The sequence below is a fragment of the Falco biarmicus genome, chromosome 1 (assembly GCF_023638135.1).
Source record: "Falco biarmicus isolate bFalBia1 chromosome 1, bFalBia1.pri, whole genome shotgun sequence".
Taxonomy (NCBI): domain Eukaryota; kingdom Metazoa; phylum Chordata; class Aves; order Falconiformes; family Falconidae; genus Falco; species Falco biarmicus.
Genome location: NC_079288.1, coordinates 5,524,938 through 5,544,705, shown reverse-complemented (window position 1 = coordinate 5,544,705; position 19,768 = coordinate 5,524,938). Strand labels below are relative to the sequence as shown.

Here is a 19,768-nt window from a genome sequence, read left to right as displayed (position 1 = left end):
TGGTCTGTAACACACAGAAGCAAGTGCGTCCCCCCAGCTGCTTCTGTATAATCCACTCTGCTTTCCCAGATCAGATTTCTATTTCAAGGCTTTAAAGTTTAATAAAAAAATATTTATTGCATACAATTTTATTTAATAAGTAACAATCCCTCTTTTATACTACACTTTATTTTCTTCCAAAGGGTATGTTAATATTGTATATCTCCAAGCTGTTAACAGTTCATGATAGGTTTTAGCACGTAGCTTGACTGTTCTGAAAGTAATAAGAGAGCTTCCCCAGAACCTGTAGAACACCACAAAATACTGATATGACATCCTGGCTGTAACCCACTGCTAACAGGCAGGAATCAGACATGCCTGTTTTTCAATTAGATGAATGCTAGAACTGCTAAGGAGTACAGCAACTTCTGCCAGATATTTTGAAATCTAACTTTTTGGCCAGAGTAAATAAGATTTGTACAAGGATTATGAGATAAACTACATATTTGTGCTAACTAACAGCATGTTGCTTCATTCTCTAGACAAATAAGCATATATTTACATAATGCTGTACATGAGAGCCTTGACTTAAAAACACATAAACTTCAGTTAGCTTTTCTATATGTAAACCTAGGTGATTCTGTTTTTACCAGCAACAATGAGCTGTATGTTGGTTATTTATAAAATATACACAAAGGATCCTTAAGAACAGAGCTCCTTCTAAAACTGAAGAGTCCCATGCGCTACCCTGAGCATTCGTATCTGTAGCTTACTTGGAAACACTGGAGATAAGAGACTGAGGACAAAGTCAAACATACTTCAGATGTTTGGAGTTAAACAAGGGATTGAGGAAAAGCACAAGCTGATACTATAAAAGGGCAAATGCTATCTTAAAAAACACACACACATATTTTTAAGTCCTTTTCAAAGTGCCAGACAGCAAATTAAACTTCCCAATCACTACGAGAGAGAGAGAGAGAGAGAAGGGACTGCTTGCTTTATTTTGTATATATCATATATTCAAATCTAGTACAGGGCCTTACATTATGAAAATAAGGACAGACTAGGATTTTTAGTACGGCTGTCAGCATCGTTAGTGCATCTTTCAAAATAGCAGATTTGTCAAAGAATCAATTTGTAGATATAAAGTATCAGAACTAAGTCATTCCAGCTCTTCTAGCTGATACCCACATGATGGTCTTATGAAGCCTTCCACTTCTAACAGGAATAAATCTTTCCTATACTTGCAGTATACAATTTGCAAAATATTACGTCAGCATAGCACTGGGAAATCTGCCTTGCAAGGCTGACTAGTATAGGCCTACTTTCACTTTACCGTAGTCATCCTTTGACTGGGACAGAAGAAAACCATCTAGTTGAAGACATGTAACTTAAACTTAGGTGAAAAGGAATCTTAAGAAGCGTCTGGAGCTCCTAGAGATCCAGAACCGGGACTAGTGATTACCAACTATCTAATTAATGTTACATTTTCTAGCCTGTTATAGCTGAAGCTTATACACCAAAACCCACAGAGGCTTCAAATACGAATACGCTTGGGCAAAGGTAAGCACTGAGCCATCCAAACCCACAAAAATTTACTGAAGCATTTGGTTCGAGGGGGGGGAGGGGGGGGGGCGGGGAAGAAAAAAGAAAAAAAGAAGTACTTACTGCATGTGTGTAACAGTTAGCAGCATGCTCATAGCAAGTGGGTTTGTAGCGGCTGTTTGCTGGAGCTGGGTGGTTCATGAACCTGTAGAACAATTAAGAGATATTTTTAGGAAAGTTAACAAACCATCTCTTTTGGGTGTCACAAAGGAATACCTCCAGCCTAGTAGTATGAAAAATTATAAGTACAGACATGTTAAAAGTAACTGTTAATTAAATTTTAAGTCCTCCCATATAAGGTCTCGTAACAGAAACATGTTAGATAAAACTCTGTGACTGTCTGTCACAGTGGATGGTTATCTTTAACCAAGACTCTGCACATAGAAGTCAGACTGCCTCTTTTCCGACAGCTTGGTTGGATGAAGAATGAACTATTTCCTATTTAAGTTACCTAATACGGACACAAATTACTCCAGAAATATGGACTTCATCATAGCTGCCAAGGTTACTCTTCTTTTAAGAAGTTCTTGAAACTATAGCAATATTCCAGTTCTATAACACCTTGGAATAAACCAACTTGAACGTTGGCTTTTCAGTTCCTATAGCGAGCAATATTTGTGTTTGAAGCATTAGGTGGCTCAGTTTTTCTTTGAGGCTAATCCTATCTTCTGTCTGTACCTAAGACCCAAGCTACACAGGGATGAAAGGAGACTCTAACGGTTCACTCCAAAGCAGCAAAGTTTCAAGAAGCTTTACATAGACATTCTGCCTTTTCCTCCAAGAATTTTCAAACACTACCTAACAAACAATCACAACAAACAGTCTTTTCAAGCCAAGTGAAATATAATAAAAAAATCTGAGAAAGTTTTGGAATAACCTGCCAGTACTAATGTTGCTTTTAAAATTTCTAAAAAAACCAAACACTGGAGTTGTTTCTGTGAAACCTCACAAATTCAAATCTGTGTATAAAATCCTCTGAAAGACAGCACATTATTTGTATGTAACCAGACAGTCATGAACTACTCCAGCTACAGTACCATGTATGTTATCCCAGCACAGCCTACTATCATACAAAAGCAATTCTCTTTCACTAATAAACTCCAGTTTACTCCAGACTATTATAAAACTATGCATTGACCGTTAGTCAGGTATCCAACAAGCCAGGAACAGCTTCACAACAAATACAGAACATGTCTGTATGTTTCAGAACCGAGAGCAGCTTTGTTGGCTAGATTTACATAAAGGGCTTGTTAGACAAACTGTGGTCCTCTCCCATGTCCCTCCTGGTTTAAGTCAAAATCAGTCCTATTTTTACGACATCCATAAAATACTGGGTGATCTCAAAGCAGGGAAAACCAACCAACAAAACCCTACCAGAAGCTCATAGCCTGAGTAAGCAGTTCCAGATTTCTGGGATACAAGACACTTGGCTCTCCTGACTGATTTATTAAATGATTTATAAACTATTTTTTTTCTAACCTCATATTTGAGGATGTAACAACAATGATAAAACAGTGTCATGACCTCTCTCCAAATTGTGGCAGTTTCAAAAAACAGTTTCAACTGTTACTGATACACAGGACAAGAACAACGTGAACATCATTCACAGACACCAAGTATAAATGGTTGTTAGCAAATTAGTAACTCCACAGGAGTTAATATATTGTTAAAAAATGGCAATTCTTTTGTCAGTGACAAATGACACCTTGCTCTCATCTCCAAGAGCTTAACGACACTGTAGTCATATACACGGGCTCACAGAACATTTAGAAAATTATTTTGTTGCCCAGTACGTACAGGTCTTCAACAGCTGCTGGAGACCATCTCTGCATCCTCTAAAGATGGAACATTCAGCTTACTCAGTTCTGCTTCCAAGTTAGGAAAACATTTAAAAATAAAAGCATCTGTTGGCTCAGCTAAGTGACCAGGATTAGACTGCCCTTGCCCAGCTCCGTAAATTAAAAATAATGGGAAACCTTTCAGTGATTACATCTAGAATATTACTACATTTCTCCAAAGGCCATGGTGGTACGTTGGAAGTCTCACAAGAAGTCAAAAATTAAAAAAAACAAACAACAAACCACCAACAAACAAAAAAATATAGAACCAAAAGGTACAAGCTTATCCTCAGTATTAGCTTTATAATTTCAGTAGTTCCAAATTTCTAGATCAGATATTATTATCATCTAAAAATCTATAAATAATTGAAGGTAGACCGCTAATGGGACCTTCTGTTATTCAGCAAAGCACTACTTTTAATTATTTATTTTTTGTTTTTTACTTTTAATTTATAGTTATTTAGTAGAAAAGGTATCTGATCTTTCTAAAGCAGAGCCTGGGGTAACGTTAGATTTTTGACAGAATTATGAACAAACACATAAAAAGAGTCAATTTATTATTAGGTCCTCTTCTTCTCACTAATTTAAAGACAGTTTCATTAGCATTAAAACAGAATATAAACACATTAACAAAGCTATCCTTTTTCTGTTATCTAGACAAAGAGTTGTGGTTTTTTTTCTCCCTTTGTGCCAGCACAGGAATGATGCAAGCATTCGTTCATCTGCATGGCAACTTCAGGCTGAGAAAACAGACAAGCATCCGGTTTCCGAAAACTTCACGTTTCCAAAACTTTTTTAAACTGTTTTTTCTTAAAAAATTCTGATGATTTAAATTAAAACAACAAAAACGGTTAGCAACGTGGCTGTTGGACAGAAAGCTTTACAGGACTCCCACAATAGCTGAAACTCACTTTTCTTCCACCAGAGAGAGTCCCAGCAGAACACCACCCTTAGCAACGCTTCACCCCCCTTCACTGACATGTTTACACTAATAACGCCACCACTAGCGTGTTCTGGCAGGGGAGGAAGAGTTAGGACCTTCCAGAAAAGGATCTCGCAGCAGCCCAGCACCTACCTTTGCTGCACACTGGCCATACCTGCACCTCTCCTCTCTGAAAGGTACCTGCAACATGCGGCAAGACCCAGCGAGCAGACGCTGGAGCACATTTGCTCAGGTCACTACTCACAGAGAACGTTTTCAGCAGAGCAAAGCTTCACTTACTTCCCTATGCCTTTTGATAACACTATTCGTAAACGTTGATCAGCAACAACTTTAGAGGAAGGGTCATTTAAAAAGTGGTTGATGAGGGCACTAATTCCAGCCAATGCTTCTCTTGAGTTTGCTTCATTTCCAGTTTGACAGTTCGTGTTTAATGTCTTAAGAAACAGACCTGAAGTTTGAAAATAGCTGCTTTGTGATACTACACTGAAGTACTCATCAAACCCAGGAAAAATTATTCTGACACATGCTGTTGCAAGTCAGTCCTATACTCCTGTAGCTATATATGCATACATCGCAGTATGAAGGCAGAAGAACCTGGCTGCAGACTTACAGTCCAGAGGCAGAAACTGCTCTGTTCTTTCTCAGAGAGAAATAAATAAATAATCCCCACATCACCACCAACAACGGACACTTTTTGTTTTCTGCCACGTGAATACAGCAACACAGGGACATTGTTCTTCCTCCTAACTATGGGTCAAGTTTGCCTCTTCTGAAAAAGATAATTGTGAGGAATATAATCTCACCTTCTTAAAAGTGGAAACCCAATATACAGCATTCAGATGCTGTTTACTCCTATAAATAAAGGCTCTCTGTAACACAACCATTAAGGTTATTAGCAAATACAGGACAGCCTGATAAGCTCCCACTGAAGAGGGCTACAGTTTACAGGAAACATCTTTTAAGCGAAGCCTTTTGATTCTCCAATAAATCCCTAATGTAGTCTTTAACAGAAGCAGTACGAAACCAGAGCCATTTAATCAGGGAATATGCAGCATTATCTCACAAGAACCCATAAATACTTCTCCATTTAAGATACTGACAATCAATGATTGCTAAGATAAAATATTTACTCCCTCAATATCAGAATATGAATTTTCTGAAATTTCATTTCATTTCACAGTAGACTAACAACTACTCGTAGCCAGCCCCAAGCGCACAATGCTTTTGCACTGAAGAGGCATGCGTTCATTTTCACAATTTAAATGCATTCTTAAAGCCCTAGATCTACTTGAAGCCAAGGAAATCCAAGCTTCATAATTTCACAGTACACAACCAACCTTCTCTGATGAGCACATTCCCAGTATAAGTGGAAAAGGGGTATTAAGAAAGACATACGGCAATTTAAAACAAGAGGGAAGAAATTCTTATCTCCCCCTTTACACTACTTGAACTTTGATCTTGCAACACGTCAAATATTTACAATGTTAAACATACGTACTGATCCATTCTTTGTGAGACACCCCTAATCTCAAGTCCCGATTCATTTCCAAGGAGTAGATGCTTTATGTTTCGTAGTGATTCCAGAATTAAGAGACCACAGTATTTGGGAGAGAAAGCAGGAGGAAAATCTGAGGGCTCTTAATGCTTTGTCTTTGCACATAAGCCCAGCTTAGAAAAATAAATTCTAAAATCCCAAATCCATGGCAGATATCTGTATGGCATTTGTCTGGTATCACAGCAAGCTCATATACCCCAAACTGCAGAAGAAAAAAAAAAGCACTCTTTAAACCTTGCCTTATTCTGGATTCCCATCTGCTGAATGAATTATTCTTTCAAGCATGAATTAAAATGTCAGTAAAAACAGCAAGCACTGATAATAGCCTCAGAGATCTGGATTTTTTAGTCTTTTCAGGAAGTACGCTGCCTTTATTCAGCTCAAAAGGCCTCATACTTCCTTTCACCAGCTCAAAAGTTCATTACCCCTTTTTGCATCTTTTTTTTCTCTGTGCTTTCCAGCAGCAGGAGAGGCCGTTCAGACCTAGTAAGACACAGTGTATGAGAAACTGCAACCAGGTGGAGATAACTCCACAAAACCAGCAGTGGCATACATTAAATGGGGTTACATATTTAGATACTGAAGCAATTTTAATGTTATCTCATCTCTTTGTTCTCAAGAGGAAAAACAAAGGAAACCACAAGCAGGTCAAAATAGATCAGCAATGTATTTTCATGATGACTGTTTAGGTAAAATTTTGAAGAGGAATGAATAGGTTTATAAAAGCTTGCTTTCCTTGCCCAAACTTTCAGATATTTCCCCTTGATGAATTCAGTCCATTTGGTTAAAAATAGAGCCATATTCCTCCGGCCCAGGCACCTTCCTTCCTGGATTAGAACATACCTAGCTGTGGTTTGTAACTGTTCGTAGAATCTTCGCTATCACTGAAGAGCTGAGCCAGAGAAATGACTGGGATGAGTACAGCAGCAGGGCACTTATGGGGAAATAACAGTGCCGTCACCCGCTGCGGGAAGGTGCGCGTACTTACACGGTACTGGAGATAAAATGAAATCTGCAATTCTCGGGGAATCCCTGAAGCCGTGGCAGCGTGCCCGCTCAGCATGGCAGGGGCCCCTCTGCACCCCGCTGGCCTCGCAGCCGCCTCAGCCCCCCGGCCAGCGCCAGAGGCCAAACCTGAGGTGAGGGGGGAGCGCACAGCACCCCCTGACCCCCCCAGATTTCTCTTTTGCTCCTCTTTGGGTTTTACTCCCCCGCTAACCCTCAGAGGCAGGCTGGCGGCGGGCGCAGGGCACCTGCTGAGGGAAGCCGCAGCAGAAGCCGGGCTGGCCCTCAACACTCACCGGCCCCGCGCCTGGCCTTTGTGCCACCCAGCACCTGAAGCCACATCCGTACGGGTGTGCCCGACCCCCCGCACCGGGCCGCTGCCCCCCGCCGCCGGCAGCGCCCACCGCCCGCACCGGGGCTGCGCGGGGGCACGGCCCGGCCCTGCGGCGGGCAGAGGCGGCTCGGCACGGCGCGGCTCGGGAGCCACAGGTCGGGGCGGGGGTGGGACACACGGCCGGGTGCGTGGCCCTTCATCCACGTAAAGCGATGGGGAAGGAAGAGAAAATTAAACCCACGAAGGCCACGCGGAGCCCCCCTCACGCCCTGCCCTCCCCGCCCGCCACCGGCCCTCGGCCCCGGGGAGGGCGACCGGCGCCTCAGCAGCGGGGACCGGCGGGTACCCCCACCCCAGCCCCCACGCCCGCCCGGCCGTCAGGGGAGCGGGCGGCAGGCCGGGGATCCCAGCCCTCAGGGCGGCCCGGGGTGGGGTGAGGGGTCCCCGGGGGCGACCTCACCTCCTGAACCTCTCCTGGAGCCGCCGCATGGATCCGGGCCGCCCGCCCCAGCCGGGCGGCGGGCGGGGGGTCGGGCCGGGAGGCTGCGGGCGGCTCCTGAGGCGGCGAGGGCCGGGGTCCGGGCCCTCATTGGCGTGCGAGCGGCCGCGGCGCGCAGCGACGGCCGGCGCCGTCCGTCGGTGAGGCGCGGGAGCCGGGCGGGCGGCTGCTTTAACCGGCCTCTCGGCTGCTCTCGGCCCGCCCGGCCGCGCTTCCCTCCGCCCCGGCCCGCCCACAGCGGCCGCCCCCGGCGCGGCAATGGCGGGAGGGCGCGGGGCCGATGGCGGCGGGGGGCGGCCCTGGGGGGCGCAGCGCTGCGGCGGGCAGCGGGGGGCCGGAGCCGCGGCCTGGCGGCGGGGTCGCGCCGGGGGCGGCCCAGGCTGAGCCGGGCTCCCAGCGCCGGGCCGGGAAGCAGCAGCGGGGGGTGCTGATGGCTCCCCCCGGCCGGGGCCGCGCTCCCAGCCCTGGCAGGGCCGGCCGCGATATCACCGCACCGAGGGACGGGGGCAAAGTCTCGCCGCATCCACCCCCCCGGGACACGCGGGGGCCGGGAGATCTCATCTCGCCTCAGGCTTGGCCGGGGGGGGGGGGGGGAAGGCTGAACCCCCACCGGCTGACACCCCCCACCGGGGCGCTGGGCTCCTGCTGCGGCACAGGCCCGGCTGTGCCCCGGGGCCTGGCACGGCATGGCCCAGCATGGCTAGGCACGGCAGGGCACAAGGCTCCTCCAGCAAAGACGCAGCTCTGCTGTCGCATAAAGTCGCGCGTGGAATAATTTACTCTGCTCTTAGTCGAGGTTACAGTGGCCAGACTGCTGGTGGGAGCCTGCCCAGCTATCTCCCTGCCCCCCCCCCCAGCTGTAAGCCACAATCTTATCTCCCCAAACCAAACTTGTTCCAAGCCAGGGCTGTTGTGCCAAGTGAAGAGACAGTGGCAAGCGTGTTGCAGTAAGATGAGCATGGTATTGCCTTGTATAGTGCAAATCAGGGCATGAATTGGGAGAGTATTAAGTTCTAGTCAACCTGTCTTCCAACCTAAGATCATGTTTACAATGGTATTTTCAACGGTTCCAGCCCTCAACAAAAGCGATTAGTATAGGCACACCAAAGCAAACCCCCGGCTTAGACAAATAAACTGTATCTGGCATCAACATCTTTTATGGTAGGACTGAGACAGATAGGATCTGCTGACTGCTGCACCGTGGTCCGTAAAGTCACCTCCCCAGCTGAAGGTGTCACCACCAGGTAACCACCTCCACCACAGGCAGCAGGAGGAAGTGAGAGCATCGTGGCTTGGCTGCCCGTCAGGCTACATCTGACTTTTCATGGCCCTCGGTCCCTGTTACTAATTCTTCGTGCCAGGAGGAGCAAATGACAAGGTGGTAACAGCTTTGCAAACTGCCACAGCAAGGCTTGCCCCTCGGTTTCTCCAGTTTCAGGCTGGAGTAGGCTTTCCTGGTACAAATTGCAGTTTTGCGTTTCTAACAGGGGCTTGCAGCAAGAGTGTCTGGGGCTGGGCCAGAAGACCACAGAGTCAGTTGCTCAGCTTTGCTCAAAGGGGAGGGTAGAGCTTGTTGCTGAAAAGGAAAGCTCCTGAAATGCAGAGCCAAGGTAGTTCCCGGAGAAATACTTCCATTAATCTCAGTGAGATATCACTATTAATGTCAGTACAATCTGTCATCTGATTTAACAGTGTCACTGCTAAATAAAATTTCATATTGCTTATGTTATCTATTACTCCAAAAGGAATAAAGTTTGAGGACACCGCTGAATAACCCAGCCACACACGCACGGCTGGATCTGAACGTCTGAAGCTTCAGTAGTATCCCAACAGCATGGCTTTATTTCGAGGTAGAACTTGTGGTGGCGCAGCTACCTTCCTGCTCAATACCACACGCCCATCCTTGCATTCCTCTATGGCTGCCCCAATAATTTGCTCTTTCAGGCTGTAAAAATGTTCAGGAATGTGTGACATTATGGACACCATGGCTGGAAGGCTGGCTTCTTTGTGGTTCTGGTAAAAAGCTGGACTGACTCCTGTCAAATCAATCTGCTGAGACTTTCAAAGGTGCACACAGAGGCGCTGCATTTTGTCTCTGTCTTCTCTCGCTCCCTCTGCTGCCCTTTGCCTTTTTCTTTTGTCTCTTCCCAAGCCACTCTCATTTTGATTTCCTTCCTTGCTGCCTTTGACATCTGATCCAAATGTGTCATAGGGTTTTTCTCCTCACAGTTTTGAAAGCCTGTTTTTCCACTTTGGTTCTGTGGTCACAGATCTCACAAATTGCAAGGTCTTTAAAACAACAAGTGGTGTGTGGTGTAGCTTCCTGTTGCTGGAGCATCAAAGGTTTACAGATTCAAGATACGGTTAAAAAAAAATATAAATCCGTTTCAAACAAAACCAAGAACATTCAGGTCATGAAGCTTGGCCGAGTGGAACCAGGTTAAGACCACCACCAAGCGTCATGACAGCAGTGATGAAACTGGAAGATTTGAACCAAATGTCTGTCTCTCTTAAGGAGACCACTAAATTACTCAGCATAGATATTATTAAGATGGTCCTGACCAGTAACATGGTTTTAGTACCAGTAACTCTTGTTGAGCTAATCTCTGTAATTGCTTTTTATGATGTAATGAATCAGAATGCCTCAAAAAAAAAATCACAACAAAAGAAACCCCTTATTTATGGGCTGAACAACCATTACATCCAAAAATTGGCATTAAGCATACAAAATTAAGGAAGGAAAACCTAATTAGTTTGATTATTCTTATTTACAAAGTATGAAAGAAAAAAATATCTTCAAATACTCCATGTTCATTTGATTAAAAAATGTTCTTAAGACTAGAAATATGTTACAGCGAGCTCAGCCAGAAATGTATTTTAATAGATGAGTCAGGGTTACAAGAAGATGGAAGAACTTTCCTTACTGAATGCGTCCCTGCTGTGGGCCACTACCACATAGGGCGTTTGGAAGAAAGAGCAATGTGTTGAGTGTCAACAGCCAAGGGTTCATTAATAAGAATTTTAATCTATTATTTTTTAACTGGGAAAAGAGAATTTAGTTCTGATCAGGGCTGTGAGGTATTTGTAAAATGGATTGTCCAAAATTAACTAGGTGATCCCAGTCTGATACCTAATAGACACTCATGTGACACCAGACAGAAGGTGTTTGCATAGCAGAGCTCTTACTAGTTGCTATTCTTGACAGTCTGAGCGGTGAAGCCGGTGAGCATAGGAGCTGTGTGGTTTGCCCTGGTTATTTCTAGGTCAAAATTTACCCATGCAGAATCTCCTGCGGCCCTTCACAGGCATATTCTACTTCTCTAGGGATGAAGGATTTGTACTCCAGGGCTATTTACGAGCATTAAATTGACACACAGAAACATGCCTAATTTCTGAATCAGACACCAAACGCTTTTAGAGGATTATGCAAATAGGGACACAAAAGTAGGGTCTGTAGTTTTCACTGCATTGCAAAATGCTCTTGGGTTGCACAAATCTATCAAACAAATAGGCAGGACTTGCTGAAAGCTTCCTTTTCCCCACGCAAGATGAAAATTTAAGTGGCACTAAGATGTCAGTGGTGAATGAAATTCTGTCAGGAGGTTACATTAATAAAACTAAACATCTCACACCAAAGCCATTTCTTCTAGCTGTTCCGCACAGACAAGTTCTTATTATAAGCCTGCACAATAACTAGTCGCCTGATTTGTTAAACAGATAACAGAGAAGCAGACACCCATAAGCAGCCCCACAGATGCCAAAGCAGATGTGCTGGTGACAAGGCACTGCTAATGTTCCCAGGTACTTACTTTTTGGAGTTGCTGGTGGTGGCAGGCTGACTTTGGAGGCAGCAGGGCAGCATACTGTGGCTCACGAAGCTCTTAGCCAATTTAATGCAGCAGGGAGGCAGGCTGAGCGGCACGGGGCCCTTAATGAGGCATGGGAAACGAGTTTTACAGGTGAAACTCCTCTCCACTCCCAGTCTACATGGGAGAATAAATTAAGCATTTCTGGTAAATAAGGGTGGAGAAAAATACCTTTTTGTCTTCTTTTGACTTCACAGCAAACAGAATATGAGGATCTAGCTCTCCTTTCTTATGGGTATACATGATAATGGAAAAAGGTGATGGTTTCAGTAAGGCTTGATTTAAAAAATTGAGAGGTAGAGCTTTTTCCCTTCCTTAGAGAACAAATTCTGGAGTCATTGTGGTTGTAACATGAGTAACAAGGAGTAAAACATAACTTACTTTTGCAATTAAAGGAAATTCTATTGTTTTTCAAGTTTCTAATACAAAAAAACAGTTTTGCAATAATATGGACTGTAAGACCAGGACAGCCATAGGTCTCAGGAGAGCTCAAGATAAAGCACTTTGTGCTCCACTTTAGGCACGAGCTCACGCTGAAGCTGTGGGGTGCTCTGGATTGTTGGGGGAAAGCTTGAGGCTGTGCTTCCTCTTAGCATCTCCTCAAACATGTCTCTGCAGTACAGATCAAGTGGTCAAATCAACCCAAAGCCCTTCAGAGAAACCCCTTGGGCTTTCTTAGCACATCTGAGGACACATGGCAGCAGAGTAACACCCTGTGAACAGTTACACTCTGGGTCTGAACCAGAACGAAGGTCCTGCAGGCAGCATGGCTGGAGCTTGCCTCTTTTTTTTTTTTTTTTTTCCTTGCTGCAAACTGACCCAGATTTCAGCTTTATCTAATAGTCTCTTTTGAGCCTAGCTTGAAGGCAAAGCATCTCTTACTGAAATGCATGTCAGTGGTCTTGTGTAACAAGCACCTTTCCCTCCCTCAGCCTTCCCCCAATCTAATTAATAAGGTCATTCCACTGATGGCAGGTTTATAAATAGCTTTCCAAACACTAATGGAATTAGTTCTGGCTTGGGCAACTTTTCTAGGGTGATCACAGGTATCTAAGAAGGGCCAGCTCCTTGGCATATACAGCCACTTGCAGTGGAAATGTTGAAACATAAACATTTACCTGAAGTCAGAGAGCTCTTGCTACCAGCATTAAACCTGAAATGGGATGACAGCATTACCCAGTAATATAATCGAGAAGATCTACTGCAAGTAGAACAAGTGGGTTTACAGGGTTGTGCCATGTGTTAGAATACAGATTACATGAGGCTAGATAATGTCAAATTCTGCTGAAGGTCTCTCTTTTATCAGTATTTCTGAGAAAAGTGTATTTTCCATGGCCACAAACCCACAAGATTTTGTGGGGAGAATAAACATGTACCTTGGGGAAATAATGGAAAAGTACTTCAAGTCAATAGAATCTTTAATATAAGAGCAGATAATGGGAAATGAGTACTGTAGCTATAAACTCTCAGAAGAGAGTGTTTTCAAATTATTTGACTATTTAAATCATCTGTGAACTGAGACCTTGAAAGCAATGGCTGAGTTATTAACATTTTAAAATTTGGTGTGAGTCTGGAAATTTATAATAAAAATAAAACCTAAATATGTCATAAAAAATTTAAGCTCTGATTGTTTAGAAAACTTAAGCCAAAATGCAGAAAGCATATATGCTGGTTGTTCACTGATTTAGGGACTTCAGATCAATGAGTATTAAGCTCCTAAACAAGAGAGACATGAAATTATAATTTGATTATCTATGTGACTAATGGAATTTAATTGCATATTCAGGAAAATAATGGAGAAACATTATTTTGCAGTCATTTGGTCTGTGTATCAAATAATAGTCCTGCCATGTATTGCATTTCTGGTAGAAAACAAAATTACATAGATTTCAAAGTGCATGTTGAGAAAACCAAAGAAGATAAATTTGATATTAATCTGTATTTTTTAACAAAGGAAAATATGAAAAGGCAAGTTGCTGAGATCCCATGGCATACTTGATCCTAAAAGCACATCTTCAAATATGTCAGTTGTTGAGACTGTTTCAAAACCACTGACATTTTTTCCTTGTTTTGGTTAGCAAACTTGGGTTCATCTGGATCCCCGATGTACCTCAAACGTATTTCAGTCAGTAACATTCTCTAGCTGGATCACACTGACTTATTTGTTACAAAAAGAACTTTCTGGAGTGAAAAATCAAATTCCTTCTTGTTGCATGTTATGCATTCAGCCCTCTTAGATGAAGAAGTTGACACAAGGGCAGGAGGTGCCTTGTGTAACTGAGAAAAGATTGCATCTTTAGAGCTGAAGGAGAGAAAAGCAGCACTTGTCAGTCTCCATACTGGCCTTGGACCAGCTGCACAAATTCTGAGTCATCAGCTGAATCCAGTCTGTTAATAACTGCAGAGAACTTCTACTTCAAAAAATACAGGAATATCTTGCTTTCAGATATCGATTCCATAGTGTTTCCTTTGGGAAAGCTTTAGTCATAAAAGTAACAGAATTCAAGGCTTGTTTAGAAATAACAAATGTCAGCGTTTCTTGGCTTTCAGTAAGTGCGCCATAAAAAAGATGATCAGGGATTTTAACCTGCTGATTATGGTTGAGTGGCCAGAAATCAGTACGTAATTAAAGCTAACAGGCAAATAGGAGTTTATTAAAAGGCAATATAAAGGTAAAATTCACTCATAAAGATAATTTTATATGAAAGGCCAAATAAAAATAACCTGAGTCGGGAGCTAAGCAGCTGCCTTTGTCTTCAGGTTTGGTTTGCACCATACTGTCAAGAATGCCTGAAAAATTACAGTTCAGTTTCTTAAACCAAAGGGATAACAGAATCATGAGATTCTGTTGTAGCCTGCCTTTAGGAAGTCTGCAATAGAGAATGAAGAATTGCTCTTAACTGTATTATAAAAATATATACTTTCAGTGTCAGTAGATCCTGGGAGACCAAGTCTCCCACCCAATCCTCCAGTTGCACTGGTGGGGTCTCATTACTGTGGCCTGCAAAGAAAAGCATCATCACCAGCTGCACCCCACTCCTGGAAAAAACCCAGCCTTAATTGCCCTCTCGCAGATGTTGGATTTTGGCATGCATGCTGAGGCTCCAAAAGTGGAGGCTTTTGAAGATTTTTTTAGCAACGTGTTACCCATGCAGAGCAAGTTATTTCTCTTTGGCTCCAACATTTTATCTAGCCACACATTTTTGCCTTTTCAAAAGTAAATGAACAATGTTCACACTTATACCAAAACCAGAATAAACCAGTTCCATGTTTAAATTCCTTTCCACAGGCAAAGTGGACCATCTTTAATCAATGTTTATGACATTGACATGGAAAACTCTTACCCTCCTTTTTTCTTCCCACCATTAGGGTTTCGCTCTGTGAACGTGTCTGCTATCCATAATCACTCTTAATACCTCGTTTTTGACATCACAATCAATAAAGTGAAATAAGCTGTTACTTAATGGGCCTGACATAAAATCCATTTAAGTTAAGGGAAGGATTCTCATTTCTAGGTCAAGCCTAAAGTGAACAGGGGGCGTGGAATTTAGCCTATCATTTGTCATCTGAGAGGAAATTATTTCCACATCCCATTTGGACTGCTTAGAGATTTTAAACATATTTAGCAAAAGAAAACAAATTGATTTCTTGTCAGTGGTTAAATGGTTGAAATTTTACTCTGATTGTATAGTCTCTCATTTTAAGAGTTTTAAAATGTTTGCTTGAATTATATATTTTTTTAATGACAGTAATTTAGTTTAACATCGTACCTAGTTTTCTCAATAGTTTAGAAAAAAAAAAAACACGAAAAAACAAATATAGGGGACAAAGATCAAGATGAAGGGAAGTCGCTTAAACTGAAGAGGTGCCTCAGCCCCAGTGGCGGGGGCTGCTCGGAGCCAGGCAGCCTGGGAGCTCACTTTGCCCTTCCTGCCAGCAACGTGTGGGGCTTCCTCACAAAGCGTCTTGCTGACAGCTTGTTAGTTTTATTCTTTTTTAGGTTCCTTAAAGACATTTGGAAAGGGTAAAAAAACATCTGTACTCCGATGCACAGTATCATCTCAGGTCTTCTAGGTTTTCTAAACAGGCTTAATGAAATATGAATCCATTTTGCTCTATTGTTTGCAAATATAACTCAGAAGCAAAATGAGTATGTTCTTTACTAGAGCCCAACAAACATCAGATACGCTGTCCCTACCATATCTCCCAATCTAAATAACGCTTGCCAGTCTAGGAATGAGGGAGCAGGGGGGCTGGCAGGGACAAGAAGAGCTGGGTGACTGTCCAACTTGCAACTTCTCTGATATGTTGAAAGACTGTTCTTTTCCCAGTGGTTCTGCAGAAATAACTTATGGTATCCAAGGTCACAAATCCAAATGCTCTTTCCCTTGGTTGTGGTACGTTACAAAGAGCAGAGGGAGTTCTGTTTCGCAATGTCCCTTCTGGATGACGGGAGACACTTGGTATGTACCATTTCATTACTGGTGAACAGGCCAAACTGCTGAGAGGTTAAAGGACTTGCAAGAGACAAAGGTATCAAGAGGTTTGATTGCAGCGCAAATTTGTCTGCTCGGCTGGCAGAGCGAGTGCAAACCAAATGTTACTACTATTGGCAACCTTTGTGAGTCCTTGCCTCCACCATCCAGTTAATTCTCACTACACCCTTGAGATAGAATTATAAATTGTATTATCTTTGGTGGAATGGATAAGTTTTCAGGCAGATTCTGACTTGACTTCTCTTTCTTTCGTGGTGGATGAAAGTCTACAGCGTTCCAGTGATGTAACTGGGTGACTGGACTTAACACCAGGGAGACTCTGACCCACCGTGTAACTGCTGAAGGCCTGAAAGGAAAAAAACCCTCACCTAATAATTGGGGGGGGGGTGTTGAGGAGCTAATTGGACAGTGAGTGGGTAAACAACAGCCCAGAGGGGCACAGGAGTACCTCAAGCTGTTTTTCAAGATGGGACCCTCAGACAGCCTATTCCAGTCCTCTGGATTCCTGGGTCTTGAGGCTCAACAGCAATATTTACAGGGAGAAGATAAGTTGGTTTAACAAAATCAAGAAATAAACAATGTCCCTATGGAGAGCTGAAATAGAGGTCTCTGTGTGTACAGAGCATGGCTTTTCAGAAACTGCTGCTTCCCCGGGGCTGTCACTTCTGAGCTGCTTCTGGTTACCCACAAGGAGGAGTGGGAATCCTCAGCGGGGCTTACCTTGTTCTCCTGCACTGGATGCTACAACCTTCTTATCTGTAGCTCGTGGGTGCAAAATTGCAAGGCCACACGTTTGGGAACGGAACCCAGAGCCTTGAAGGAAGGGCACGCTTTCTAAATCTGTTTCCTCAGTAGCTTCCCCACTAGCTGGGACGTGGCGCTGGCAGCAGATGAAAGCCTGGGAGTTCCTGCGCTGTGCTTGGACCATTCCTCCCGGCTGAGGTCACACGGCTCTCCTCCTCTCTGTTTGGTTTTAGCAGGATCAATTTTATAAATGACAGGGCGAGATACAGCCCTGGTGTGAGAGTGAGGATGGGGGGCACGCCGCTGCTGGCTGTCACGCGGCCGGCAGTACCGGGCACACAGCTACCCAGCACGGTGGCATCGCCCCGCGCCCGCGGCTGGCCCCTCGCTGCCAGCTCTGCCCCGCACGGCTGTTACCCACTGTACACGCCACGTTTCAAACAGCCTCACATCTAGCATGAATAGGAGTGTCGGTTTCTGAATTGCTACCAATTCTTTGTAATGGTACTGGAGTCTTGTAATAGTATTTTACTTAAATACTAGCTTTTGAAATTGTAGAAAAGAAACCTAGAGCTATTACCTCCCTTGGCACTGGGAAAACCTCTGTAAAGGTTTCAGTGAAAATGGCAAAAGTTTTATCAGGATTTCCTAAAGGCATGTTTCGGTTTTTCAGTGCAAATCCAAGTTCCCATGTTTTGTCAGTAGAGCTAATACTGGGTACATCTGAACGAACGTTAACTATTTAAACTATTTAGTGCCCTTCGGGACTAAAAGGAGGGAATCCCTTTCAAGGAAGGATGCCCTTCAGCAGAGGGGAGGTGAGATGCTGGAGGAGCTCATCTCTCCCTCGCTTTAGAGTTTTGGGGAGCAGAGGCTCAGCCCTTGGGACTGTCACGTTAATCCCACCCAAACCGTGGGGTACGCTGTGCCTGCACTTGCGTGCCTGCAAGGTAGAAGGTTAAAAAAAATAGTTGTTAAACTACAGGCAGCATAGTGCAATAGCCATTAGTACTGCTTTTAGTCATCAATATGCTGCTATTTAAAGATTACATACTTTTAAATCCCTAGATTATTCATATTAAAAGAGTGTTTCTTTTCATTTGAGATTTTATGCTATAATGCAGAACTCTCCATAATTAAATGTATGCTTGACTCTTTCTGTCTCCAGTTAAGCAGACATTAATGGGGAACTTACTAAAAACAACTACCACAAATGTTCCTGTACTTAAACTTAAAAAATATTAATATCAAATTACAGTGGTGATATAAGTCTGATACGAAATCACTAAAGGAAATTAAGCTAAATGTTTTTGGAATCATCCAAGATAGTTTGTTCAAACTGTTATTATTGCAGTTTTCCTAAAGGCACAGCAGAGACCTGTGCTCCACCACACAAAGGGTGGTTTTAAAATAAACATTTTAATGCACAAAATCTCTCCACCTATAGCATAAAGGAATAGTACTAAAATTGAAAAATCAAAGGCCTTAACATTAGGGAGTACCGGAATTAAAGTCAGCTGTGGCTCAGTCTTTCTGTAATGTCAAATATGGCACAGTATTTAACACCATAATCAAACAGTATTTTTCCTGTAGGAAAAATCACACCCTGAACAGACTATTTTCACTTTGGGAGCAGCTACTTAATATTACATTTTCTCTTTACTTTTTAATTTGTGGTCTAAAGTTTAATCCAAGCTGGGAGGGAGAGGTCTTATAAACTGCAGTCTTGAAAATCTGACCTGATCCTGGGTTGTTTGCAGAGCAGTCCTAATCTAACTTGTGCACTGAATTCGCATGGTAAAATTTTTCCTGTGTTGGTTTTTTTTTTTTTTTTCTTTAGAAATTTTTTAATTTCCTATTGTAAGAACAGTATCTTCTGATGTAGTAACTGCAGGAGAACTGCCTGGAACAGCCAAGTCTCATTGGGTAAATAACCACCTGCACTGGGTATGTGGTTGCCTGGATGCTTGTGGCTAGATCCTGCGTTCACAGGGTGCAGATGGATGCTTACAATAACTAAATATAGACGGACTTGTATTAGGGACTGAGTATCCCAAAGGTGCCTTTTTTACAGCCACTGCCCAGACCAAAGCTCTTCCCTGTGCAGGAGCATTTCCATCGCTGCAGCATCGCTCCGCCAACACTCTTGCCTCTGTTCGGTGCTATGGCGTGGGGGCTGAGCGACGCGTTACACAACCTACAAAACGAGCTGGAGGTCTGTAACAAAACCAAAATTGGATCAAGTCTTTTGTAACGAGTGAGTGGGACCTTAAATGGAGATGTTGTTTGTACTCATCCCTTTGCTGCTAAGGAGCAGAGAACAAATATTTGTACAACCACCTTCACAAATCTAGTTCGCATAAACCCTCTCCCCTCCCTGCAATAAAAAAGCTGCCCAAAAGGGTCAGCCCTCCATTAAACTTTGCTGCGGGTGAGGAATGTGCCTGCCTCTGAAAGCGGTCCTGCACTCAGCACCAAACATGACACGACAGGAATGAACCAGCCTTGCTGCTCAGCTGGAAGGGTAGATCCTCAGCTGCTTTTGAGAGCTGTGACTCTAGCATGGCTGGTGTAAGCCAGGGCTGCTCTCTGGACCTTTATTCTGGCTCATTAGCTGCACAGCTTTACATCCCAAATCCTGCTTTTTATACTGAAATGCAAAACCACAAACCAAGCAGTTCAGAGTCTCTGCTTCGGTCACAATTTACCCACTGCAACCAGGGTTTGATGGAGGAAGGATGGAGAACATCATGAAGATACCAGCTCTGTGCATCACCCTCTAGCCTTAGCACCATGAAGGACTGATCAGCCCACGTGGGATGCACCCCAGTCATCTGCTACTAGTGTTTCAGCTTCGCAAGGATGGGCCCCCAGCAGGAGTTCCCATGCTGACACCCCCTCCAA

General features: G+C 43.7%; 1 protein-coding gene across 4 annotated transcripts in view; it reads right to left on the bottom strand.

The window, feature by feature from the left end:
* Positions 1-19,768, bottom strand: part of MMD (monocyte to macrophage differentiation associated) — a 43,860-nt gene that overhangs the window by 10,083 nt on the left and 14,009 nt on the right. For 2 of the 4 annotated variants that reach the window (XM_056350966.1, XM_056350878.1), the window contains exon 2: positions 1,648-1,729. In XM_056350966.1, the coding sequence (XP_056206941.1) occupies positions 1,648-1,729 (82 nt within the window). Of the gene's footprint in view, positions 1-1,647; positions 1,730-7,719; positions 7,962-11,567; positions 11,742-19,768 lie in introns of those variants that run through there. The other 2 variants (XM_056350791.1, XM_056351051.1) reach the window with 2 other exon arrangements.